The 27,721-nt window shown below is 51.4% G+C and overlaps 1 protein-coding gene across 1 annotated transcript; it reads right to left on the reverse strand.

The window, feature by feature from the left end:
• Positions 1-27,721, reverse strand: NKAIN1 (sodium/potassium transporting ATPase interacting 1). Its single transcript, XM_065744588.1, has 8 exons — positions 27,668-27,721; positions 27,317-27,527; positions 14,210-14,347; positions 13,970-14,050; positions 11,973-12,170; positions 11,732-11,792; positions 2,812-2,893; positions 1-1,769 (listed from the first exon to the last, which is right to left on the reverse strand). The coding sequence occupies exons 2-8, from the start codon at positions 27,368-27,370 to the stop codon at positions 1,760-1,762; spliced, it is 624 nt and encodes a 207-aa protein (XP_065600660.1). The 5' UTR covers positions 27,371-27,527; positions 27,668-27,721; the 3' UTR covers positions 1-1,759.

The following is a 27,721-nucleotide window of genomic DNA, read 5'->3' on the forward strand; positions in this document are numbered from 1 at the left end:
GGGTGAAAACTCCTTCCACTTTTATAATTACAGAATAGAAAAGAAATCCTTGGTTCACATTACAAAGACAGTCTTATAAAAAAACAAGCCAACAGAAAAAAGATCACGGAGCACCAGTGACAGTGGGACCATGCCCTCTGCTGTCCCACAGGGTCGGTCACCAGTGCTAGGGTGTGGTTCTGGGGGCAGGTGGACGGGGTTGATGCTGGATGTGGGCTCTGCTGCCTGGAAACCACTTTATTTCTTAGAGATGAGGGGAAAAGGGCTTGGAATTATTGCCTGCAAAGCTCCTGCTCAGGCTGGGGTGAGTTGATGCTGATGGAAGGGGGAATGTAGCCCACCCAAGGATGTGGGATTGGGCAGCATTTCCCTTCTGGGCCCCATCCTTTGGCACTTGGCAGCTGCTTTGTGGGAGGGGAAAATCTGCTCTGGGGTGCTGAAAGAGCCCATCCTGGAGGAGCAGCCCCCATTCATCGCCAAAGGTGTGCAGGGAACAGGGACGTTCGGAGACAAACCATGTAGGGTCTGGGACTGACCCCAACTCACCTCCATGCCACAGGCTGGGAAAAAAGGAGAATGAAACTGGAGTACATCAGTGTCTTCTTGAACTTGTTTGCAGCTTTTTCCAACACTTCGTATTCCCAACTCTTCACTCTGAATGGAGATCGCTTGGAACCGCACCCCAGGAGCTCACACCTTCCACCAAAAGCATTCCCCTGTCTCCCAGCTCATCTCTCACCTTTTTTTTTTTTTTGCTGCCAAAATGAATGACCCCATTTGGGGCAGTACCAGAGAGGACAGATTTACCCCCAAAAGCCCAACTGCCCAAGGGAGGCTGTGGGCACTGCCAGCCTTCTCTGAAGGCACAATGCGGCCTCGGGAGGAGGAAGAGGAAAGCGTGAGGAGTTGGGGGTGATGCTCAACAAAAGTACTCAGGCACTTCAAATTAAAATAAAATTAAATTAAAAAAACAACCTAAAACATTCATTATATTCATTAAAACAGCCTGAAAGGGCTGTGTCGAGAGCAGCGTCAGTATTGCCAAATTCAAGAGTTCTGATAGTGGGGATGGAACCCCAAAATGCGGGGAGCCTGTGGGGTGCTGGTCCTGGGGCGTGAGGATGATGAGCAGCACAGCTCCAGTCCCCTGGTAAGACAATGGGAACTTTTTAGGAACAAACCCCCTGCTTTGTGCCATCCTGACTCCAAGTCTGGTGCTTTAGGATGTTCTCCATTGGACAATGATGCCACGGGTGTGTCAATCCCACCAAGCTGCAACAGCCCCACAGGCCCGAGCTGCTCCAAATAGGCTGGGTTTTTCCCAAATCCCTTCTGGAAGAGGACACGCTGCTCAAATTAAAAACCAGGTCCAAGAAACAGAAGAAAAGCGTCCAGCGACCGAGCCCACATCCCCACCATGTCCCCATGTCCTGCTGTGTCCCCACGTCTTTGCTGCATCCCCACTGTGCTGGCCCATCTGGGGGCTCGAGCACAGCACTGAGGGTTTCCTTGGGTCTTTCGTAGTTGAACTGGAGATGTCCTGGCCATGGAAGCCTTATGCTGGGAGCCAACCGGATGATGGAGCCCTTGGACGTGACCATGCCCAACTCAGCTTCATTTTTGGGGTACGAGAGTAGAACAGAGGGAGGTGGCTTGGTGCTGTCCCCGTCCCACAGACGTGGCAGTGGCACTGAGTTGGGGGCAGGGGGCTCTGAGGGGTCCTGTCCCACGCCAGCCAGGGTGGATTCAGGGCATGGAGTTACCCAGACCTGAGGAGTTAAAGGGAGAACTGAAATCAGGGCTGGATCCTGTGTGTTCCCATCTGTCCCCTCTGCTTGGTGCGGAGCAAGAAGACAAGGAATCAGGACCACAAGCACCCATACGTGGGGACATGCATGCGCCTGCTGGGGGGCCCATCACCCTCATTTCACCACTCAAAATATGACATAGCAGCAGGGGACAGACTGGGCTGTGTCCCTCCACAGTGGCATGAGGTCCCTCACTGAGGCTGCCTCTGTCCCCAGCTGCTTGTGGGGCACTGAGGGCTCAGTGCCCACCCCAGAACCCACAGTGGAAATACAGGAATGTGGGGACACGGGAAGACAATGCCATGCTGGGTGGGCTGCGGTGTGAGACATGCACATCCTCCTTCTTCCTCTGGGTGGAAGCCCTCCCACACGCCCGGCTTAATCCAATTACAGCTAATTGGGAACTGCCAGAGAAGCTTCAATTTCACAGGCTGTGGGCAGGATGGATTCGTCTTCAAATTAACCCCTTCTCCCCAATTTCTCCCTCCCCAACCACTGCAGTGGTAACCCTACTGAGCTCTATTTGCCCCACAAAAGCAAATCTGAGCGGTCACCACCACCACAGGGACCACGCAGGGGACACCATGTCCCCAGATGATGGGCTGCAGCGGAACAGGAGCCATGCTGACTCCCAGTGTGGTGGGTGCTGGTATTATTCTGGATGCATTTGTTTCCTCACAATCCCCTCTTTGCATATATAATTGCATGGCGTGCCCTTGAATTTGCATACAAATCTTAAAATATAATTAATTGTTGGCAACCAGCAAAACCCAAATGAGGCTAATCCCTTTAGATTTTGCAGCCTTATCTCGTTTGAGCATTTATCTAGTTAAGCTTAATGGGCAGGGAGAAGAAAGGAGCCACTGGCACTTATCAGCCACGGCTCAGTGTGACAGAGCCACCCAAAAACTCCTCTCCACTGAGGCCAAGCAGCCTCACAGCCCCAAATCCTTTGGGTTCAGTGTCTCTATGGGGCTCCCACAGCGTCCCCAGGTGCACTCACGTGTACAGTGGCTGTAGCTGTAGGTGCGACGTCTTCTGCGGCGCCTGGTAACCATAGGAGTCAAACCCACCGATGAAGTCAACTGGGGAGACAGGAGAGCAGTGGGGTGAGCTGGGAGGGCACGAGGGGCTGCCCCCCTCCCCTGTGAAGCTGACTTAATATTCAGCCAGCTCTCCATTTTGACGGCATCCATCCATTTCCAAATCTAATAAGATATTCCATTAAAAAGATGCATTTGAATCTTGGCTACAGCAGCATTAATATTAAAAGTGTATTGAATGCCTGAATTTGTTTGAGTGTCGCACAACCGCCTGGAATGCAAACATGCTTCAAAGACAGCACGGGCAGATAAGCCCCTCACCAGATCCCCGTCTCCATAAGCAAGTTATTACAACAGGCAGCGTCCAATTTCACACGGAGATTTTTCCTTTCCGCTACAGTGGATACAGAGGCAGCGGTGGGGAGAACACACCCTGAGGATGCTGAGACCATTCCTAGGGGTGTCAATCTAATCCCAGGGATGATGAGACTGGTTTTAGGGATGCTGAGCATGGTCCCAGGGATGCTGAAACCAGACCTAGGGATGCTGGGAGTGGTCCCAGGCATGCTAAAATTGGACCTAGAGGTGCTAAAATCGGACTTAAGGATACTGAGAGTGGTCCCAGGGATTCTGAAAGCAGTCCTAGGGATATTAAGCCTGGTCTGGGATCCCACAGCTCCCCTGGGCTGTCCCCAGTACTGTGCTGAGATCCACCACGGGACCACGCATCCACTGTCAACCCAGATGCATTCTTACTAAGACAAGGGGGATGCTGAGTGCTTCTCAGTGCTTTTGCCATGCTGGAAGCTGAAGCACTTCACTACCTCTGCTCGGCTGCTCGGGCTGCCAGCTGGCATGAATTAATTAATGGCAGATGAGCATTTAATGTGGCTGGATGGCTGCAGCCATAACTGCCTGTTTAATTGTTGTCGGGGTACTTAGAGCTTCTGTATGGGTGGGTGTAGTGATTATTGTCAGAGCAAAAAGCACAGTGTAGATTACAGAAAAATTAGCCTGCATCTTCACTTTATTTTTCCCTTCTGCCCCTGCTCAGAGAGCATCATGGATGGGGGGAGGCTCCATCCGATGGTGAGAAAACCACTGGGTAACACTGGTCCCATTCTGCACTACAAGGCTGTGACTGTTGCCACCCTGCAGCAACCATGGAGTGTGCTATAGAGCTGGGGGGTGCTGATGGCATGCAGTGGCACATCACATCCTGATACAGTACAGCTGCCTCCCTGAGGAGGGAAAAATGGGGCCAAATCCCAAAGACATTGTCATGGTTTTATGATTTTTGGTACTGGTATTCCACATCATAACATCATGTAGTGCATTTAGAGTTAAAGAGTTAATGCTCCAGCTCCGTGGATCATCGATAGTTCCAGGTATACCTGTCTCAGAAGAGAAGAAGAACTCCATTCCCCAGAGGACTTTGCGATGCTTTGCGTTCTTACGTGTTTACGCTCAGAGGGAAAGATAAAAACTGTCTGCGGTCACGGGACACTCTCTTTCCTTTGGGATCGACTCAGCAGTGGGTGCTCGCTGCCGTCCGCCTTCAGCGTTAGCGTAAGGCCTTCGGTTTATCGGACACTCTCTCTCTTGCTCATTTTATTTGATTTATTAGCTTTAATTCCAATTATATTGTATTATATTGTGTTATTTTGCTTTCTGATATCTTATTTAGTAAATTAGCTTTCCTCCTCAGATCGTTGCCGCTGTTTTGTTCCTAGGCCCATCTCCCTTTTCCCTTCTCCCTTTCCCCCTTCCCCTTTCCTGGGGCGTGGGTCCGTGGGTCCCCCGCACCAATCGTCACGGAACCGGGCCGAACCTGCCCGTAAACCGTTGACATTTTTGGCGCCCAACGTGGGGCAAAACCAGCTGCCTTAGCCGGGCAGAGACATACTTTTAGAGTGAATCTCTGTCTCTCGTTAGCAGGCTTATCTGTACTGCAGGTGCTGTACGGCAAAACACGACCTTGAAGTCTGGGCGTACTGCCAGTTGTCCTGGGACATTTGTAAACTTTTTGGGTACTGCCAGCTAGTTTTAGAAAAGAAAAAAAAAAAATGCTTTCTCTTTTTAAACTGGTCTTAAAGGGACTGCATTTCATTGGTTTTTCCCTTGTAATGCTCAGAACGTACTGGGACTTAATTAAGTTTGCCAGTCTGATCCATGGAGCTTGGTCTCTGTATGATAAACTAAAAACACTGATGGAAATACCTACCTGGCTTTTGTATATGATGTGGCATTCAGTTCCAGAGGGAGTAACTCCAGATGAAGTTGCTAACTCTATGGAACTTGTGATTTTTAAACAGACTCCTGGCCTCTCCTTTGAATTCATTATGCGTTTTCTGAAAGCCCATCCAATGCTTGTTATGACTGTGGTATCAGTCTCCCTGAATGTACTTTTACTCAGTATTTGTATTTATAATATTTTGAGAAAACCCTCCCCAGAGCCAGAGAATACTGACTGGCAGGGAGTTTGGAGGGACTTAGGAGAGACTTTAGAGAAATGGGCATCACCGGTGTCATGGAACTTTTCTCCTGAACACCTGCAAGATCCTGAGAACTTAAGCAGACATTTGAGACAGGGATGTTGCGGCTCAAACAGATCTGAGGAGGCCCAAATTATTTGGGGTCTGGCTTATGCTTACCGGGCCTTATTCAATACTATCCCAGAGAGGCATAGAGTTTTTGAAACAGAGCGAGAGAGTCTCCGAGCCGAAAGGGACAGTTTCCTGATCCAGAAAGAGAGTCTTTTAACTGACAATCAGACTCTCCAGTCCAATCTAGACGCCCTCCAGACCGAGAAAGACACCCTCCAGTCTCAACAAGAAGTCCTCCAGGCCGAGAGAGATGACCTCCAGGCCGAGAGAGACGCGCTCCAGATTGAGAGAGACGCCCTCCAGACCGAGAAAAATGCCCTCCAGACTGAGAAAGATGCCCTCCAGTCTCAACAAGGAGTTCTCCAATCCGAGAGAGACGCCCTCCAATCCGAGAGAGACACCCTCCAGTCTCAACAAGACGCCCTCCAATCCGAGAGAGACGCCTTCCAATCCGAGAGAGATGCCCTCCAGACTGAGAGAGATGCCCTCCAATCTGAGAGAGTCGCCCTCCAGACTGAGAGAGACACCCTCCAATCTGAGAGAGACGCCCTCCAGACTGAGAGAGACGCCCTCCAATCTGAGAGAGACGCCCTCCAATCTGAGAGAGACACCCTCCAGACTGAGAGAGACACCCTCCAATCTGAGAGAGATGCCCTCCAGTCTCAACAACAAGCTCTTCAATCCAACATGGACACCCTCCAGACCGAGCGAGACAACCTCCGTTTTCAACGAGATGCTTTCCAATCCAATATGGATGCTTTTCGGTCCCAGCGAGATGTCCTCCAATCTGAATTAGACACCCTCCAATCTGACCAAAAACACCTCAAAGCTGAGTATCTTTCCTGCCAAGGTACATTATTCCATTACGAAAATGAACTGACCCATGTTCGGGCTCAACAAGACAAGCTCCAAGGTGAACTGAATTCCCTCATAGCTCAGCGAGATGAACTTCGAGCCGAGCTAGAGAGAATGATCATTAATACTAAACAATATGATCAACCACAGGTGACACCAGAATCGATGTCAGTTGCCCCTGTAAGAGGACGGAAAATGAAAAAAGTCTCAACTCCCTTAGAAGAGAAGAAAGAGGAGGAGCTGAGAGTAGAAGAAGCAGACTCTGAAAGAGAAGAAGAGAAAGTAGAGGAATCAGACACTGCAAGAGAAGAGGAGAAAGGAGGTCCAGAGGAGTGGTTCAGAACTCTAGATTTTCCAGTAGGAGGGCTGAGTCACCCAACAAGATCACGGTCACCAACGCCTAGAAGGGCAATGAGCCCTGATAGAGTAGGAGATGGAGATGAAAGAGAAAATTGTTACTGATGTTACTCGACCTCTGAAAATGAATGAAATTCGAAGTCTGAGAAAAGACTTTACACGCCACGCAAGTGAACCTATTGTCACCTGGTTACTACGCTGTTGGGACAGTGGGGCCAACAGTGTGTGGCTAGATGGTAACGAAGCTCGCCAATTGGGTAGCATTGCCAGGGACTCTGCCATTGATAGAGGCATTAGTACATGCCACAACAGACCCTTCACTCTCTGGAAGCGGATGCTGATAGCCGTGAAAGAAAAATATCCCTTCAGAGATGATCTGTTGCCTGAGAAAAAGAAATGGTCTGATATGGAAAAGGGCATACATTATTTGAGAGAATATGCTGTGGTGGAAATGTTACATGACCCTGCATTCATTCATGATGAACCAAACCAAGACCATGACCCTGAGAGAATCAGATGTACACCAGTTATGTGGCGTATATTCACGAGGACTGCACCAGACAGGTATGCCAGTACATTAGCAGCAATGTATGGCAGAAGACAAAGAAGACCCCTTATAAATGACCTAATTAACAAACTTCAAGACATTGAGTTACATTTAACCCCTCTACGAGCTTATGTTTCAGCCTTGGTAAAGGTAACTGAAAGACTGGACAGACTAGAGAGCAATCAAGAAGATATAATGGACGAACTGACTACTGTGCTTGATTCTGACGAAACTGATAGATTTGATGGGAACCAGGATTCCCAAAACAGTAACGTCTCAGCTATCAAAAGAGGACGTTCTCCTGCTCGAGGAAGTGACAAGAGTAAGACTATGTCACGTATTGCCTTGTGGCGCTACCTACGTGACCAGGGGGAAGATATGAAGAAGTGGCATAAAAAACCCACATCTGCACTTCAGGCACGGGTAAAAGAGTTACGAAACAGATCAACCATCAGAGTGAACTTCTCCAAGAAGGTGACTGCTCCAGTGACTGCCGGACACGGCAGTAGCCGTAAAAATAACAGAGGTAACAAATAGAGGGGCCCTGCCCCCAGCCAGGGGGGGGAAAGGAATAATAGAGTGTATTGGACTGTGTGGATTCGATGGCCTGGCACATCAGAACCACAGAAATATAAGGCAGTGGTGGACACTGGTGCACAGTGCACTCTAATGACCTCGAGTCACCAAGGGACAGACTTAATCTATATTTCTGGGGTGACTGGGGGTTCCCAAGAGTTAACCATGTTGGAGGCTGAAATAAGCCTCACTGGTAAAGACTGGCAAAAACATCCTATTGTGACTGGCCCAGGGGCTCCATGTATACTTGGTATTGATTACCTCAAAAGGGGATATTTTAAGGATCCCAAAGGGTATCGATGGGCCTTTGGAATAGCTGCTGTGGACGCAGACAGCGTTAAGCAGCTGTCTGCTTTGCCTGGCCTATCAGAAGAACCGTCTGTTGTGGGGTTGCTCCAAGTGGAGGAGCAACAGGTACCGATTGCTACAAAAACGGTGCACAGACGGCAGTACCGCACCAACAGGGATTCCTTGCTCCCCATTCATAACCTGATTCGTCAACTAGAGAGCCAGGGAGTGATCAGTAAAACTCACTCACCTTTTAACAGCCCCATATGGCCGGTGCGTAAAGCCAGTGGAGAATGGAGACTGACGGTAGATTACCGTGGCCTGAATGAAGTCACACCCCCACTGAGTGCTGCTGTACCAGACATGCTACAACTCCAGTACGAACTGGAGTCAAAAGCAGCCAAGTGGTATGCCACCATTGACATTGCTAATGCCTTCTTCTCAATTCCATTGGCCACAGAATGCAGGCCACAGTTTGCTTTCACCTGGAGGGGCGTTCAATACACCTGGAACCGTTTGCCCCAGGGGTGGAAACACAGCCCAACTATTTGCCATGGGTTGGTCCAAACTGCATTGGAACAGGGCGGTGCTCCTGAGCACTTACAATACATTGATGATATCATTGTGTGGGGCAATACAGCAGGAGAAGTTTTTGAGAAAGGAGAGAGAATAATCCAGATCCTTCTGCGAGCTGGCTTTGCTATCAAGCGAAGCAAAGTGAAAGGGCCTGCACAGGAAATTCAGTTCCTAGGTATAAAGTGGCAAGATGGACGTCGTCACATCCCTACAGATGTGATTAACAAAATCACTGCCATGTCTCCACCCACTAGTAAGACAGAGACCCAAGCTTTTTTGGGTGTAGTGGGCTTTTGGAGAATGCATGTTCCAAACTACAGTCTCACTGTGAGCCCTCTCTATCGGGTGACGCGGAAGAAGAATGATTTTGTGTGGGGCCCTGAGCAGCAGCAGGCCTTTGAGCAAATTAAGCAGGAGATAGCCCGTGCCGTGGCCCTGGGGCCAGTGCGGACGGGACAGGATGTAAAGAACATCCTCTACACTGCTGCTGGAAAGGAAGGCCCCACTTGGAGTTTGTGGCAAAGAGCTCCTGGAGAGACCCGAGGCTGACCCCTTGGATTCTGGAGTCGGGCGTACAGGGGGTCTGAGGAGCGCTACACTCCAACTGAGAAGGAGATCTTAGCCGTGTACGAGGGGGTTCGAGCTGCTTCCGAAGTAATCGGTACTGAAACGCAGCTCCTTCTGGCACCTCGATTGCCAGTGCTGAACTGGATGTTCAAGGGAAAGGTTCCCTCTACCCATCATGCTACTGATGCCACTTGGAGCAAGTGGATTGCGCTGATTACACAGCGAGCTCGGATGGGGAACCTCAGTCATCCAGGAATCCTAGAAGTGATCATGGACTGGCCTGAAGGTAAAAAGTTTGGAACAACACCAGCAGAGGAGGTATCACGTGCCAAAGAGGCCCCACCATATAATGAACTACCAGACAATGAAAAGAGATATGCCCTGTTCACAGATGGATCCTGTCGCATTGTGGGTAAGCACCGCAGATGGAAATCTGCTGTGTGGAGCCCCACACGACGAGTTGCAGAGGCCACTGAAGGAAAAGGAGAATCGAGTCAATTTGCAGAGGTAAAGGCTGTCCAGCTGGCCTTAGATATTGCTGAACGAGAGAGGTGGCCAGTGCTTTATCTTTACACTGACTCATGGATGGTGGCAAATGCTTTATGGGGGTGGTTACAGCAATGGGAACAAAATGGTTGGCAACGGAGGGGTAAACCTATTTGGGCTGCTGAACTGTGGAGAGACATTGCTGCCCGAATAAAGAATATGGCTGTAAAGGTGCGCCATGTAGATGCTCATGTTCCTAAGAGCCGGGCAACTGAGGAACAACAAAATAACCATCAGGTAGATCGAGCTGCCAAAGTTAAGGTGGCTCAAGCAGACTTGGACTGGCAACACAAGAGTGAATTATTTTTAGCTCGATGGGCCCATGAGACCTCTGGCCATCAAGGAAGAGATGCAACATATAAATGGGCTAGAGACCGAGGGGTGGACTTAACTATGGATGCTATTGCACAGGTTATCCATGACTGTGATACATGCGCCACAATTAAACAAGCCAAGAGAATGAAACCTCTTTGGGGGGAAGGGCGATGGCAAAAGTATAAATATGGGGAGGCATGGCAGGTTGATTATATCACCTTGCCACGATCTCGCAGTGGTAAGCGTTATGTGCTCACCATGGTGGAAGCAACCACTGGGTGGCTTGAAACATATGCAGTACCCCATGCTACTGCCCGAAACACCATCTTAGGGCTCGAGAAACAAGTCCTATGGCGACATGGCACTCCAGAGAGAATTGAGTCCGATAATGGGACTCATTTCAAAAATTCTCTTGTAAATACTTGGGCCAAAGATCATGGCATTGAGTGGATTTATCATATCCCCTATCACGCACCAGCTTCTGGTAAAATTGAAAGGTACAATGGGTTGTTAAAAACCACGTTGAAAGCAATGGGTGGCGGAACATTTAAGCACTGGGAGAAGCATTTGGCAGAAGCCACCTGGCTGGTCAACACTCGAGGATCCATCAATCGCGATGGTCCTGCCCAATCCAGATCTCTACCTACTGTAGAGGGAGATAAGGTCCCTGTAGTACATGTAAAGAACATGTTGGGAAAAGCAATTTGGGTCCTTCCAGCTTCTGGAAAGGGTAAACCTCTCCGTGGAACTGTTTTTGCTCAGGGACCTGGGTCCACTTGGTGGGTGATGCAGAAGAATGGGGATGTTCAATGTGTACCACAAGGGAATTTGATGTTGGGGGAGTGCAGTTGGTAATTCCATGTATATACATATATGTGTTGTGTGTGTATTTAATGCATGTTAATCATTGTTCTTCTATACATATATATCAAACATGATGTAGTGATGTGGAATAAGGGGTGGAATGTCATGGTTTTATGATTTTTGGTACTGGTATTCCACATCATAACATCATGTAGTGCATTTAGAGTTAAAGAGTTAATGCTCCAGCTCCGTGGATCATCGATAGTTCCAGGTATACCTGTCTCAGAAGAGAAGAAGAACTCCATTCCCCAGAGGACTTTGCGATGCTTTGCGTTCTTACGTGTTTACGCTCAGAGGGAAAGATAAAAACTGTCTGCGGTCACGGGACACTCTCTTTCCTTTGGGATCGACTCAGCAGTGGGTGCTCGCTGCCGTCCGCCTTCAGCGTTAGCGTAAGGCCTTCGGTTTATCGGACACTCTCTCTCTTGCTCATTTTATTTGATTTATTAGCTTTAATTCCAATTATATTGTATTATATTGTGTTATTTTGCTTTCTGATATCTTATTTAGTAAATTAGCTTTCCTCCTCAGATCGTTGCCGCTGTTTTGTTCCTAGGCCCATCTCCCTTTTCCCTTCTCCCTTTCCCCCTTCCCCTTTCCTGGGGCGTGGGTCCGTGGGTCCCCCGCACCAATCGTCACGGAACCGGGCCGAACCTGCCCGTAAACCGTTGACAGACATGATTCCTTCTCCTTCCCTAGCACAGAGCTACCCTCGCCCTATGTTATCTGGGATGGATTTGCAGCAGTGCAGTTTGCCCTGCAACCGATAGCAAAGGCACTCACAGCTGTCTTCTTCCTCCAGAAACACTTTGCTGACATAGCAGGCGTAGACAAAGCCAAAGAGCTGCAAAACAAAAACGGGCAGGGAGAGGCGGTTAAGGGAGTGAGCAGCACCACGGGGAGGGCTCTATTTGCTCGTCTCTTCCCAACGCACCCAAGCAAAACCAATGCCACCCATGACCCACCAATGTGACACGTGCATCGAGATATGTGAAGACAATGGGACACGCCAGCAGTCCCTTACCGCCAGGAAGATCTGTGTGGCGCTGCTGAGCACCTCGATGTACTGGTAGTCCAGCAGGCAGCCGCTGACCGTGATGACGTGGTGGTCCTCCAGTGCCAGCCGGGAGTTGAGCACCGGCGTCACCAGGCAGCCCGGCCCGTTCTCCATCCACCACGAGCGGTGCAGGGAGGTATTGAAGGTCATGATGAAGTCTCGGTCCTGTGGGAGGGGAGCAAAGGCATCGATCTTGGATCCAGGGATACCACACAGGCTCATAAAGAGGTAGGCAGAAAATGTTTTTTCCCATCCCCAGGATGCTCAAGGGCAACATTCCTGCTGCAAAGCCACACTGACACTGCACTTCCCCCACCAAGGATGGGTCAGCACCGGTGGATGTGTTAATGATTACCCAATTAACCACTCGTCTCTACAGTCCATGGCATCCCCAGGATTCACTGCCTGCACATCCCAGCAGCGGGCATGCACAGTGCTGGGCTGAAATTTAATGCAAACAGGAGCACAGTGCTTGGGCTCATTGAGGGTTTGAGTTCTTAAAGTCAAGCGATGCAGGTTCACTTCCATGCGGATGTCTCCACTACACTTCATCATGACATTGAGTTTTGCTCTTTTCATCTAAGAGGTATAATATAACATCTCAGGTTTGGGCTGAGAGTGCCCTGCAGCATTCCAGCAACCCTTGATGTTTCCAGACCTGTTCATCCTTTTGTATTCCTGCAGCTCAGGGTCTCCCTCACTCCTTTTCCCTGGGGCAGACACAGACCCCAGAAACCCCCCAGAGATCCCCAGGAAAGTGGGAACTCACTGCACAATGCTAGCAGAGGGATGGAGACTTTTCTACGTTTCATCTTCTCTCTGCATTCAGAAACTGTGTCACCCAATTTACACCATCCATAAAGCCACACAGTGCTGCTGGTGGGTGATTAATGAGTGCCCTGAAATACACAGCTCATCAGCCTCATTAATTAATTCGGTGCTCCTGAAACTCTGCCTCCACCACTCCACTGCATCACTCTTCCCACCCACTGATGTCCCCAGTGCCATCCGTCAGTCTGCCCCGTGTGTGCCTACATGTCCAGAGCTGGAATGTGCACCTCATTGAGGGTCCCTTGACATGGGGTGGGTGCTGAGTTGGGGAAATGCAGGGGTTGTCTGTGCTGCCCCAAAGAGCAGTGTCAGAGGGGTTGGAATGGGAGGATAGGGCAGGAGAATGTGAAGGGAAGAGATGGGGATGGATAGAATGAAAGAGAAGGAATAAGACAGAGTGATTAGATGAAAGGGAAGGGATGGACTGGAAGAGAAGGAAGGATTGGAAGGATGGGATGGGATGGGATGGGATGGGATGGGATGGGATGGGATGGGATGGGATGGGATGGGATGGGATGGGATGGGATGGGATGGGATGGGATGGAACAGAATGAGTGGGATGAACAAGGATGGGAGGAAAGAGATGGAAGGAATGGGAGGGATGGAATGGGATGGAATAGAAGGTATGAGATGAGGAGGGATGGGATGAAAGCAAAGGGCTGGGATGGGGAAGGAAGGAATGGAAGGGATGTGAGGGATGGGGAGGAATGGAATTGAATGAAAAGGATGGAATGGAAGGGTTGGAATGGAGGAGAGAAAATGAAAGGGGAGAGATGGAAGGGATAGAGGAAGATAGAAGCAATGGGTTGAGTGGAAGGAATTGAAAGTTTTGAATGGGATACGGGGAAGGGAAGAGGATGGAAGAGGAGGAATGGGACATAAGAGAAGGGATGGGATGGAAGGGATGGGGTGGGGAAAGATTGGATGGAAGGGACGGAACTGGTTGAAGGGAATGGAAAGGTTGTGATGGAAGGAATAGGATGGAACAGAAGAGATGGAAGGGGAGGGATGAAGTGGGACAGAAGGCATGGGAGGGGAAAGAAAGGAAGGGATGAGATGGAAAAGAAGAGGAAAGTGAGAGGAAGGTAAGGAGGCAGCAGTGCCTGGCTGTGCAGTGGAAGCCTGGGGGTTACCTGCGACAAGTGCCCAACCTCCAGGTAGAAGCAGATGATGAAGGCGTTCCAGCCGACCCACAGCACCAGCCACACCGCATACTGCCAGAGAGAGCGAGTCGATCAGTGCACAGTGCTGTGCCAGCACCAGCAGCATCCTGCTGCCTGACCCATCTCCCATTTCCCAGCAACTTAACAGTGGGGATCTGGGGACCTGGGACACCTGGCACTGCACGGTGACGGTGGCCCAGCAGTACCTACCATGATGAGGTATTTGGATCTGTACTGGATGGTCCCGAAGATGCCCAGGATGACAGCCATGATGTGTAAAAAATTGGCCAGGATAGGTGCCCACTGGTAGCCCAGGAAATCAAAGATCTGCCGCTCCAGAGCTGCGATCTGGGAAAGAACAAAGGAGGGGACAGCGCGGGAATCAGTCACCACGGCAGCTCTGTGGACATTAAAGGCAAAGAGTATTGTGTAATTAATGAGAAATCCCATGGACAATTAGTTACAATAGACTGAAATGTCTGCATGATTCATCGGCCTGTGGTGGGCAAATACATCATGAGTGTGGAGTTACTGGGAGCACTCCTGCCCTACGCTGGAGAAAGAGCAGCACGGAGCCATGAGCCCGTCCCCTGCGTGCTTCATTTTCCCCACTGAGCATCACTCCCTGGGTCAGACTCAGCCCCAAGCTCTGTACAGTGCCCTCATTTAGGGCATGGGAACCCCTGGCTGTGGCTGAGTGCTGGCAGGAGGGCTTTGGGCTCCTGCTGGGTCTGTTGGGCCCATTTCCCTATCCATAAAGCATTGTTCACATTACCACTCGTTGAGTTGGTTTAGTGAAAGCTCAAATTAATGGAGATTTTAACCAGCACAGCAAAGCCCTCCTGTCTCTATCCCATCCAACACAGAGCGAGCACGGAGCCCGCGCAGCCCCTCGGGCCGGGCTGTTTGCATTAAGGCTTAATTCACCCCGTGCTATTTAAACTCTCTAAGGAAACAGCCTCTGGAAATACTTACAAGTGGGCTGTAAATCTTTTAAATCGTGGGATGTAAATAATAAATGATACGAGGAGCATGGCACTCAGGGTTTTATAGCCATCCATCGATCAGGTGGCTGGTCATAGAGATGCTGAGCAGGACCCCTAGTTGCTGGATACCTACATGGGATAGGAAAGAGCCTCCAAGACCATCCCAATGCGGGACCCAATTTCCTGTGTTAATAGCACCCCTTAGAAACTGTCCTCATTAGCACCCCATCACCCATCACAACCATAGGTGATGCTTGTGGGGGCGTGGGGCTGAGCCGCCATGCAGCAGCCTGCTGCTAATGAAGACGATCCTGCAGCTGATCAATGCAGTGAGTTTTAGGGCTCCCTCTTAATTAAACACTCTCTAGTTCATTGATCGGCCCCGAAGTTCCCTCTGCAGCAAATCATAGCAATTAGCTGGGCACGGATGTGTGCCGGAGCCCTGCTAATTGAAACACTGTGATTCCACTGGAAGCGCGGAGTGGAAGTGGCCGTGCTCCACCAGCACATGGGGAGAGGAGGCAGAGCTGGAGCAAAACGTGTTTGTTTGTTTTTTAATGCTACTGACACCAAATTTGAGTGGAAAGAAGGTTCCCATCACTACTGTGCCCGCGTCACCCATTGGCCATGGCACCATCGCTTCACTGTGCCCCGTGCCAATATTTGGGGCAGCTTTCCCAGCCTTGCACTCACAGCAGCACTGAATAAATCTGGCAGATCTGTGGGGGTGGTGGTGGCAGCTATGGGGTGGTTTTCTGCCCCACAGCACAAGGAGCAGTGGGAAATGGGGCTGAGCCTTCTGGGATGCAGGAGAGGATGTGCGGTGGCTGCAGACCTCGACCCCCCCACGCTCTGTCCTCACGCCTCAGCTGAGATGGGGCTGACACGTTTGCTGACACAGATGCATAAATATATTATCACAGCCCCCAAAGCCTTGATAATTAACTGGTGGAGAGAGACAGGAGCGAGTTATCATGCTGGAAAAACACAGTGGGGCTGAGGGCTCCTCACCCCCTCCCCTTAGGCACAGGGGAGCTGGCGGGGACAGTCCCTCTGTCCCTCTCCCTCCTGAGCGTCCCCATGGGGTCAGCAAAAGGGTTGAGCACAAAGCATTGCATCCCCAAAAAGCATTGCAGCTGCTCTCCTTGGATCCCCACGAATACCACCTAGATTCCAGGCCATGGCTTTGTCCACCCCCACCTGAACAAATCCCCAATCTCTCCCATGGGGCAGAGCAGGTGTGGGGACATCCCAGTGCCACTTGTCCTCACAGCACTTGGGGGACCCAAACATCGCATTCCTCTCAAACAGAATCTCTTCCAATCTTTGTTTTATCCCTCTGGGAAATATCAGGAAGAAGATGCTCCCTTCACCTGCCGGCAGGGCTTTGTTAAAACCCTCTGAAGTGCAACGGGCAGGTTTCCTCCTGGCTCCAAATGTCAGAACAGCAGAGCCCGGAGACTTCCCTGGGGAAGCAGCAGCAGCAGAATGGTGATTGTGGTGGTGGTGAGGGGGAAAATTCCTTGCTTCCCTTTTCCTTTATCTTGGGCTGTCTGAATCCCCTCCTGGTCCCTTCCTTGGCGTTTCTTGTATACAGAAGACCCTAAATTTGGAGCAGGATGCCACAGCATCCCCGTATGGCATCCTAGTATGGTATCCCACTATAGCATCCCAGTACTGCATCCCAGTATGACGTCCTGTCACAACATCCTGGTATGGTATCCCATACCAGCTGGGCACAACAGCAGGTGAAGGGACCTCTCTGGTCCTTGCTGCTGGCATCTGTCTCAACAGCATGGCACCAGGCTCCAGCCCTGCCCCTGGGACCAGTGAGGGTCGCTGAGTCCGTCACTCCATGGGCTCCACGGACTGGTGGTAGACCCTCGGAGAAAACCCAAAGTTGGGCACTCTGGGAGGGCTCAGGGGGCAGAGTGGTGCTCACATCTCATCCCACACCCCTACAGAATCCAGGTGGTCCCAGCAGCACAGAGCCCACAGGGAGAAAGACAGCAGAAGGGCAAAATCCCCAAAAGGCAGTGCTGCAGCAGGCACATACCCCCCATCCAGCGCTGAGGACTGGGGATTCCAACATCCTCAGGGCACTCAGTGCAGGTCAGGAGCTGACACAGCCCAGCTTTGGGGCTGTGGCAGTGACCCAGCAGACGGTGGAGCAGGATAGGGCCCCGCTTGCTCCTTGGTGTCACAGCAGCTGCACGCCAGCACAAATCCCTGCCTGGCCCCACGGCGTGGCAGGAGCTGAGCACGGATCCATGCCCCCCGATGAGCCATTATCCTTCAGCTGGGCTATTTCCTTCTGAACACCATATGCCGTCGGCTCACCAGGGATTTACTTTCATTTAGCTGCGTTGAATAGATTTTTTTCCATCACGGATTCCCTTCTGCTGAGGCCAAAGATGCTGCGAGTGCAGCTCCTGCTGAGCTCACACAGCCAGAAATGCAGCATTTCTGGGAGGTTTTGCAAGAAATCCTGGGGACCAGTGGGAAACCCAATAGTCAGGGATGTGGGGCAGGATCTGTGGGGTGTCCTGAGGAACACTTGTCTGAGCCACCTGGGAAGGTGGTGACACTGTGTCTCCAGGCAGGTAGTGCTGGGGGTTATGGGGAACATGGGACCAATGGATTGATGGGTGGAGGGATGGAGAGGGGTGGAGGGAGGAAGGAATGGAAGGAGGGAGAAGCGGAGGGATGGATGGATGGATGGATGGATGGATGGATGGATGGATGGATGGATGGAGGGAGGGACGAAAGGATGGAGGAAGGGATGGAGGGAGGAAGGGAAAGATGAATGTTTACCCTTTTCCTCCCCTTAGGGGTAGGGAAGGCACCTGGGCTGGATCCTGCCCTGGAGCACAGCACCCTGCACTGGGTGCCCTGAGCTCTGCCAGTACCTGCACCCAGGAGCTGCACATCTCCTCTTAGGGAAATTGGCTGCTATTTAAATTAATGGCAAGTGAGCGAATTGACTATTAACGAGGTGCAAATACCGCTGCGAACCCAGGGATTTCATTTAATGACTTGGAAACAAGTTCTTGACCTACTTCCAACTTGCAAAATCTTTCACGAAATTGCAGGCAGTGGCACAGATGAAAATAAATTAAAGGAGCCAGCACCATGCTCTCATGCACGGGCAGGGCTGAGCCATCCTGCAGGCAGGATGCGGCCCCAGGATGGAGGCACAGGCTTTGTTACCCCAGCAAAGCCTTCACTGGGACTTTTCTGCCCTGAAATCCCAGTACTGCCAGCTTGGCATCCTTCGGAAAAACCAACAGGATGAGGATATAAGGGCACAGGAAGAGCTCTGGGGTTCCCCCCAGGGCTCCCCATCACCTGTTGAGCCCCCATATCCTTTGGCCAGCCTTTGCTGTCTTTTGCCAATCTTTTTTCCTGCTCCATTATTTATTTAATTTTGCCAGGCACTGCATCCCACTGCGTTGCTATGGGAACTTGGCAGCAGCCCCAGCTGTCTAGACACTGCGCCCCAGGAGCCCAGTGTGGGGGTAGGATGTGACCCCAGCACCCATGGGTGCATCCACCCAAGATCAGCATTTCCCAAGACCCCCTGGTCCCTTCCCAAAGCAACTCATGAATCCAGCAGTCCGGGGACCCCTGGTCCCTTCTCAAATCTGCCTCTCTGTCCAACAGCAATGGGACCCCCCAGACTGTTCCCAAAGCTCCCCCTGGGAAAGAGAAATTGAAGCAGAGAATAGGAGGTGCCTGGAATGGGATGAGCAGCTCATGCCAAATATCCCAAAACCAGGTCCCCAAATGAGCATGGCTCCTTAGGGTGAGCCAAGACGGGACCAATTGGGAATCCTCTCTGCAACTCAAACAGTAGGTCACTGGGGGTTACAAACAGCCCCATCCCACCCATGATAATTTGTTGGAACTCTTCTGGAACCCTCCGCACAGCTGATGTTGGCAGCCAGCTCCTATGGAGGCTCTGAACAAATCCCAGTACCATTTATACAGTGTACAGGCTGGAGATACAATATTACATCTATTATTTTTACTGTTACATAAATGCTGAACCGGAATGATAAGGCTGAGATAAGGCTTTGGGCTTTTTTTACCACCTCTGACAGAAAGACAAGGAAGGCAAAGTGATTCATTCTGATACTTTCCCATCATAAGCTATCTCTGAATTGATGCCTTCCTGCAGACAAGCTCCCCATAAAAGGTGCAGAATGTGCTCCTTTAATGTTCCCCACAAATGGCCTCAAAAAGGTCCCCCCACTGAGGAGGACATCTATCCATCCCATTCCTCCCTGCTCCATCTCACCCCATCCTACCCCACCCCGCCTCACCCCACCCCGCCTCACCCCACCCCACCCCACCCCACCCCACCCCATCCCACTTGTCTATCCCACTTCATCTACCCATCCTATCTATTCCATTCATCCCATTTCATCTGTCCATCTCATTCTTCCCTGTCCCATCCCATCCCACCTGTCCATCCCACCTAATCCATCCGTCCTATCCATCCAATCCATCCCACCCATCCCACCTCATCTATCCATTCCATCTATTCCATCTCATTCCACCTCATCTCTCCACCCCATTTCATTCATTCAATTCCATCCCATCCCACCCCATCACACCTATCAATCTATCCTCTTCCCATCATATTTACCTCATCCCATCCATTCCATCTTACAGAAAATGAACCCCACCCCCAGTCCAACAGTTCCCCTGTCCCTGGCTCAGCCCAGGCAGCACGCTGCTCCCCCAGCTCCACACAGGGACCAAGGATGCTGTTCCATGCCCAAAGGATGCATGGCAGTGACACTGGACCCATGGCCCCAGCACCAAGCTGTGATGCTCAAGGATCAGGGCACTGAAACACCAACAAATGCCTTACTGCAAATGCCAGCTTCCAACAAACAGGCTTTCAGATAAATAAAATTGTGATTAATCAAGTGCCTCAATTAGACACAATGAGCCACGGCTCGTGATTAAGCTGAAGACTCACAGCAGAAAGCACATTAGCAGCATGGACACTCAGAAGCTGAGAATTAATTAAAATGAAGCAAAAAAAATTACTAATAAAAAAATCCTAGTAAATGGAGAAGTGCACAGAAGCTTTTTCCATTCAGTGGGGACTCTGGGAATGCCAAGAGGAGCCACGTCCCTGGTCCCAAACCAACATCATAGTGTTGGGTGACAATGGGACAGGGACACCTCTGCCCCTGCTGCTGGTTCTGGCTCCCCATATGCAGCCCCGTTTGGACAGGGATTAAGCTGCAGGCAATTTCAATGCTAATTCTCCCAGTTAAGTTCTTTAGTCCAACATCTGCAAGAAGCAAGAGGTAATTTCCCCTGGATCTCAAACAGCGACTCAAAGATGCTGTTAATAAAATGTGATAGAGGGGCAAAAAGAGAGAGGGGAAAAAAATCCAATTTACTGACTTATTTAGTGACACCTTTCGTAATCAATTCTCCCAGGAAATAAATACTGATTAAAGCCAACCGTATTGCTATGGAAACCGGCAGTCCCTCCTCCCACGACCTGCAGGCAGCTGAGAGGATCGGGTGAGGAATCTGCCTGGTAACAGCCGTGCTAATGAGGCAGGAGCAGAAATCATCCCAGGAGCAATACTGCCGCCAAAGGAGCAGACAGGGGTGCCCCTGGGGAGATGAAGACACGCAGGACTCCCCAGAAATTGGTGTAAGGGCAAGGCAGGGCAGCCACAGACATTCCATCCTGTCCTATCTTATCTCGTTCTATCCCATCCCATCCTGTCCTGTCTCATTGCACCCCATCCCATCCCATCCCATCCCATCCCATCCCATCCCATCCCATCCCATCCCAATCTTATCATATCCATCTAATTTCATCCCATCCCATCCAATCCCATACCATATCATATCATACCATCCTATCCTATCCTAACCCATCCATCCCAACCACGTCATATCCATCTCATTTCATCCCATTTCATCTCATCCCATGCCGTCCCATCTCATCATTCTGTCCCATCCCACCCCATTCTGTTCCATTCCACCCTACCCCATACCATCCCAACCTTATCATATCCATTCCATCCTATCTCATCCTACCCCATTACAACCCAGCCTTATCAAATCCATCTCATCGCATTCTGTCTCACTCCATCCCATTTCAATTCTTTAGACAATTTTTAGCATTAAAACACACGTGCATCCAGCATCACTCAAAGAATCACTGAGAGTCCTGACAAACCCTGACAGAAAAACTAGATCAAAACCAGCATTCCTTCTGTTGGGGTGAAGGCCCCATTGCTCACCCAACAACCCCTCCTCTAACATCCAACCCTTAGGATCTCCTCCCACTTTCTTGGTGCCACCACCTCTGCCACTTGCCCTTGTTTCTCCAGGCCCTAATTTGACCCACTTACATGGGGGAGTGGTGGCAGTTATGGGTTTCATATGCAGGTATTAACGGTGAGTTATTGTCATCCAGAGACAGATGGGCTCAGCGGGGAGCTGTGCCCCCATCGATCTTCTCCTGGGCAGAACAAAAAAGCAGCACAAGTGGGAAGCAGCAACACAAGATCCAGAATTCCCCAAGAAACTGCAGTGGGTTTTTGGGCTGCTCTAAGAGCAGCGTGCTGGGTGGGACCTCATTAGTGCTGCTCGTTATTTATTTGGAGTCTAACAGTGACCTCCTTTATTGAAAATCCAGCAGCTCCAACCCCACATCCCCGTGCCACCAGGAACACTGGCTGGAAACAAACAGGGACACGGGTACGGATGTACAGCCCTAATGGGAGTGGAAGCCTTATTTGCAGCAGTTGCTGCACGTTAGCAAAATAACAATTGCTGTTAAGCACGCTGCCACCTTCCCCATTCATCACGGCGAGGATTTAATAAGGCGCCTTCGCCGTGCGCGCCGTGACCACCAGCACATTATTAAACACAGCGATTAGCAGCTGTGGTGGATGGGAGCTCATTAGAGACTTCTTAAACATCCATAAAAATTGCTTTTATTAAGTGGTGATTCCTCTTTTCATGCCCACCGTGTTAGGCTGGCATGACCCGTGCAGAGCATCCCAAACCCAGCAGGGGGACATCAATGGGCACGTCCTCTGCTCTGTGGTCAGTCCCACCCTGAGGGGTCACAGAGGGATGGACTTTTCCCCATGAAAACAGTTTCTTTCCCCAAAACCACACGGTGCACCCCAAGAGAGCTTTCTGACCTAAGCCCTTCTGGTGCATCGGCACTGATTTCTGTACGTAATTTGAGGGGACAATGGGCACAGATGGCATGGCCATGTGACCAATGCCTCCACCACCTCCTGGGGTCCCCATATGGGTTCCCACTGATGGGCAGTGAGGCTGTCCCCGCAGCACCCAGTGGCACCCTGCTCCTCCTCCTTGGGTCCCACTAAGACAGTGCTAATTGTGGGGCAGGTTACCATGGCTAATTGCTTGTGGGGAGACACAGGCCATGCCCAGCGTTAGGGTTACACGGGCTTTGTCTGCCCTGAGCTTGCTGCCATGAGCTGTGGTTTGTTCAGGGCCACAGATTAAAAATAACTGGGGTTGGAGGCATGAGAGCCCAAGGGGAGTGGGGATGGAGTGGGGTGGGACATACTGCTTGGGGATGGGGGGACAGTAGGAACCTTGACCAGTGCCCATCACTGTCACCTCCACCCATGGTGAGATTTAGAGAATAAGGGAATGGAAAGGAGGAAGGAAGAAGAAGAGAGATAAGAAAGGGGAAATGGTAAGAGGAAGGGGAAAGTGGAAAGGGAAAAAGGGAAAAGAATAGCGGAAGGGAAGGAATTTGAAGAGAAAGAGGAAGTGGAAGGGGAAGAAATCCCATCAGGGCATTCAGGAGCATGTTTCAAGGACACAGGCTGAGCCCCACAGGGCCAACACCATGGGGCCATTGCATCCTGTCCCCACTCCCAGCTATTTATTTCCATGCAGGAGGAGGGGGAGGACACACGCCCAGCCTCAGGGGATTACAGGGGATGGGGCAAGGGTTCTCAGCATGACCTTTACAGGCAACAGCTGAGGACCATCATCAATCTGAGCTATTACAGCACAGAACTGGACAGCAGACAGGAGGATTCCTCACACCCATGACCCCAGTGCCCCTCACAGTTGCCTGAACATCCTCCAGAGCATCCTCTGCTCCCATCCAAGCTCTGCCACCAGTGCTGTGCCCACAGTTATATTGATTGAAGACTGGCCCAGAGCACTAATTACCCCTAATCGAGGCATAATTGCTCAGTGTCCCATGTGTGACAGTGAACTGGCTAGGCACAGTGGCTGTGTCCTCTTGAATGAGAGACAGAGTGGGCAGTGAGGATGAGGAGACACTGGGACACAGCCAAATATTGAGAGAAATGATGACACAAAATACCTAAAGCATGAATTATAAGGCAAAATGTGCAATCTCAAGGGTTCCTGCATCACATGTCCTGCATCGCCATACTGCATTACTGCACCCTGTGGCTGAGTGCAGGCTGATGGGCGCCTGCCATTTTCTCACTCCCAAAACCTCCTTCCAACACAGAGGAAAAAGCCAAAATGTGTGAAATTTCCCAGCCAATGACACTGGAGTGGTTATTAATCTTATTAATAAAGCACTCAGGGCTTAATGTCCTGTTCAAATATGATCGGGCTGCTCTGTGCCAACTTTTCCTTTCCATTTTTCCAGGCCGTTACATACATATTTTGAAAATTGAAATGAACTGTCGCTTTCAAGCAGAGGAAAAGACCTCAATTAGGAGGTCCCTGCAACACTGGTACACAGCAATGGCTACAACACCCATGGGTGCCCATGAAAGGAGGCAATGCCATCAGGATCCTGCTCCCACGGATGGCTGTGGGATCACAGAGCCCTTTTCCAGCCCTATTTCCCACCACAGACCATCAGCACAGAGCTGGGATAATGCTGATATCCTGGTGCCCATGCCCAGTATCCTCCCAGTGCCCATAACTCACTGCTCTCTGCTGTGTTGGCACCTGTTGGTGAAGCTGAATGGAAGTGTCCCTAAAGGGACCATGGATGGGACATGAGTTGGCTGCTGGCCATTCTCATTTCCCATTAGGATCCCATAGGCTCTGTTTTTTCCCAGCAACTTTCACATCCTGTGTTCACAACAAATCTCAGTGCAATGAGTTTTGGACCATTCAATCCCCAAATCCTTCTTCCTAATCAACCATCAGCTCCCTTTGTTTCTTCCCATGCTGCAATCCTTGGAGAGGAGACCCAACCAAGAGGGGACCATGCCCCCATCACAGGGGATAATGATGGGAAGAAGCAGTGCCACTCTCCAGTCCATCCCCTTCCAAGTGCAACCATCCCCACCACTGGAACATGCCACACTCCCAAAACATCTCACCCAGGCAGGGTGAGGTCTGTAGGAAAGCCTCTTTGGCACACTGGTGTCTGCTGGAAATAAAAAAAAAGTATTCCAACTCAAATGACACCAATTAGACACAACCCGAGGGGTTACAACTCATGTAGTGATTATTTCCCTGCCCAGAGCTCACCCAGAGGCAGAGTTGGGAGTTTGCAAACAAACACCAAGGTCAGGAGCCCGGCCAAGCTCTCTATCGATCCAGGAGCTCCGCTGCCAGCCAAACCCCCAGCACACAGCACTGCTTCCACACGTCACTGCTGGTGGCATGGGGATGTCCCAGCCACAGCCACCACACTGGGAGCACAGAGCCCAGGGACAACTTCTGTATTGGTTCACTGAGAAAGAAGACCAAGTTCTGTTGGATAAAGCTCATTCTTTGGGACACTGCTCACACTTCCACTGGCTTTGTGGACCACACTGTGCATCTTCTCCCCGTGCTTTGCTCCAAGCCCATGGCTCCTGGTTCATCCCAGGCACTGCTTCCCCACCTCACCCCTCCAAGACATGTTTTCAGCCCTCTGAGTGCTTCCTATCACTCTCAGCTTTGTTGTAGAGCAGTTAATGATGTAGAGTGATTTTCAAGCAGCCCTGTTACTACTCATGGATGTGTGTTAGCTCGCCCTGCACATTCAGACATTCTGCACTTTAATAGTGGTTTTAATTGAGAGCTGTAACACTGCTCCTTCCGAAATGCACGCCCATAAACCTTTATGGCAGACGTGGCTCTTTGTATGAATAATGCAGGTACATGTGTGCAGTGCCCAAGATGCTCATGCACGTGGGTGTCTCACTGTGCCATGATGCCACCACTACCCATAATCCCAACGTGGGATGGCCATAGGTTGGTGACAAGGTGACCTGGGGTCTACACACCTGCCCAGACATGTGGACCTCTGACACATGTACACCCCTGGATCTCCTTGTGCTGCCCATGAAGCAGCCCCACCCCCACCCCAGCAGCACTCGCTGCCCTGCAGCATCTTGGGTCCATTGCAGCATCCCTCGGGTGCACACCCATTGTGCCTGGCCCGTGGGGAAGGGACACATAGAGCAGTGGGGCTTGGGCCCTCCATCCGTGATGCTGCTGTCAGCCCCAAACTCAATTTCCATGGCAACCATGCAAATGTGAAAGCTTTCCATAATCATTAGGGAGCGGAGCTGAGCAGTATAAACAGTGACTGCAGTAGATTACATGCCTATTACGAACAGTCGCGGCTTCTGAGCGCTGGTAATTATATCTAATTGTGCATTTAATTGTGTAATTGAAAACCCTCATTCAGAGTTCATCCCGGGCTCCATTCCCCCCATCCCTGGCTGTGGGGGCAGCCCCGGTCCCATCGGCCTCACACCATTCCTGAGCACAGGCACAACGGGAACCATGCGAGGACAAAAGATGCCGGCAGCCGTCGCTGTGCTGGAGGTGGTACCAAATGCAGCATGGCATGGGATCGTGTGGCATGGCATTGTGTGGCATGGCACAGCACGGCATGGCACACTACTACTCGGGCAAGCTCCAGCAGGCTCAGCCAAGCAGGAGGTACCAACCCAACCTTCCTTTCCCCCCCAATTAAAGGAAAAGGAGAGGAACAAAGAACAGACAAAATCCTTTGGAGTGCCTCAGGAGCAGAGAGGCAGTGGGGCTGTACCTCTGCCCACTGTCATTAGGTTTCAGGGTGAACAAGAGGAGCAGCTCACAGCTCCTGTGTGCTGCCGGTGGTGAAGGGCAAAGCAGGTTGGCTTCTCATCCAGCTGGCTCAACGGCTTTCTTCTTGGCATAAAGAGAAATCCCCCCAACAATGATGAGCATCGCAGAGAGCAGCAGCAAAACCCACAGCCCCAGCCCCGTGGAGCCAATTCTCTGCTCCGAGATGATCTGCTGCTACAGCAATAAGCAACCTGAATAGTTGGGGATGGCATAAACACAGTTTTCATTTCCCTTTATCTCCTGATCACCGATCTCTCCATCCAGCCCCTCGCAAGGCTGAATGGAGCCACATGCAGGAGCTGTCCTGCCAGCTCCGGAGCTCGCACCGATTTGTTTCTCTCCTGAAAAGAAACGCACCCACACCATCTCTCTTTACATCGCTGCGATATTTCCCTGCAGGATGGTGCCAACAAGACTTGGTTTGAGTTGACCAATGGAAAAAAAAAAAAATGACTGGAAGCCGGGGAAGTCCTGCACACAAGGAAACACCCATCGCTTTTATCCGGAATGAGCGGGAGCAGAGCGCACAGACCTCACCGACACAGACGGACAGTCCAAAGCCACGGGGACATCACGGCAGCATTTCGGCGATTCCCTCAGGGTCCGTCACTGCTGCTGCTGGCGAGGCAGGTCCAGGGGCACTGCTTGGCCACAGGGTTTAACGAACCGGGGAAGCGCTTGGATAATTAATTGCAACATCGCTGGCCGCTGGTTTGATCGGAACACGCTCCCTCCGCCTGGCCCTCTGTCAGCATGATGATGAAGATGGATCGGTGGGCGGCGGAAGTGCGGCACGCGATGATCGCCGATACCCACAGCCCCGTTCCACCAAACCCTGCTCTCCCTCTGCCTCCCGGAGGAGCGGTGCCACTCGGTGCAGAGTTTGCAAAGTGCCGCTGCGGCTCCAAGTTTGACTACGAGCGCGACTGATGCAGGGACCCCAAGCAGCATCCCTGGAAGCCGCCTTCCGAGCAAAGCGCTCGCAGCGGGAGACAAAGCTCGCGCCTGCCCATGCTGCGTCCCCAGGCACCGGCAGCGCCGGGAGCTGTTTAAACCCATCTCGTTACTGCAACTACAGCGACCGCTATGTGGAAGCAGGGGATGAGGGTCACGTTTCCTTTCTCTAAGCATTAAAAAATAATAATAATAAGGGGGGGTGTGGGGGGGGTCGCATTGAAGCATCCACAGCAAGGTCACCCGCACAAAGCACTGCCCGGCATGCTGCTGGGCGCGCGGCCCCTCGCCTTACCAGCTGCAGGCAGCAGAATCCAACCAGCGTGCATCTCCCGTTGCATCTCCCCATGGTTTCCCAGCCGGAGCCGCGGATTTCCCCGCCGTGGCTGCGCGTCTCCTTCCTCCAGCTCCTCAGCAGCCGCCCGGGTACAGTCAGGGGGGCAGCACGGCCATGCCCCGCTCTCCAGCCCCGCTACTTTCTTCCCAGCCCCGCCGCCTCCCGCATCCTGCAGGGTTAGCACAGAGGCGGGCTGCGCTCAGCAAGGGGCATCGCCCCCCTTCCCCGCCTTCCTCCCCCGAGCCCCGCTCCCCCCACAGCCCACTACATTCCCATCGCCGGGCGCAGGGCCACCGGGGCCGCGCACACCTCGCCATCCATCCCCGGGGCACGCAGTTTTGCGCTGAGCCCGCCCTGCCCCTC

Source organism: Cyrtonyx montezumae, unplaced genomic scaffold (assembly GCF_038088225.1).
Source record: "Cyrtonyx montezumae isolate F1298 unplaced genomic scaffold, pur_monq_1.0 scaffold_31, whole genome shotgun sequence".
In the NCBI taxonomy this organism is placed as follows: Eukaryota; Metazoa; Chordata; class Aves; order Galliformes; family Odontophoridae; genus Cyrtonyx; species Cyrtonyx montezumae.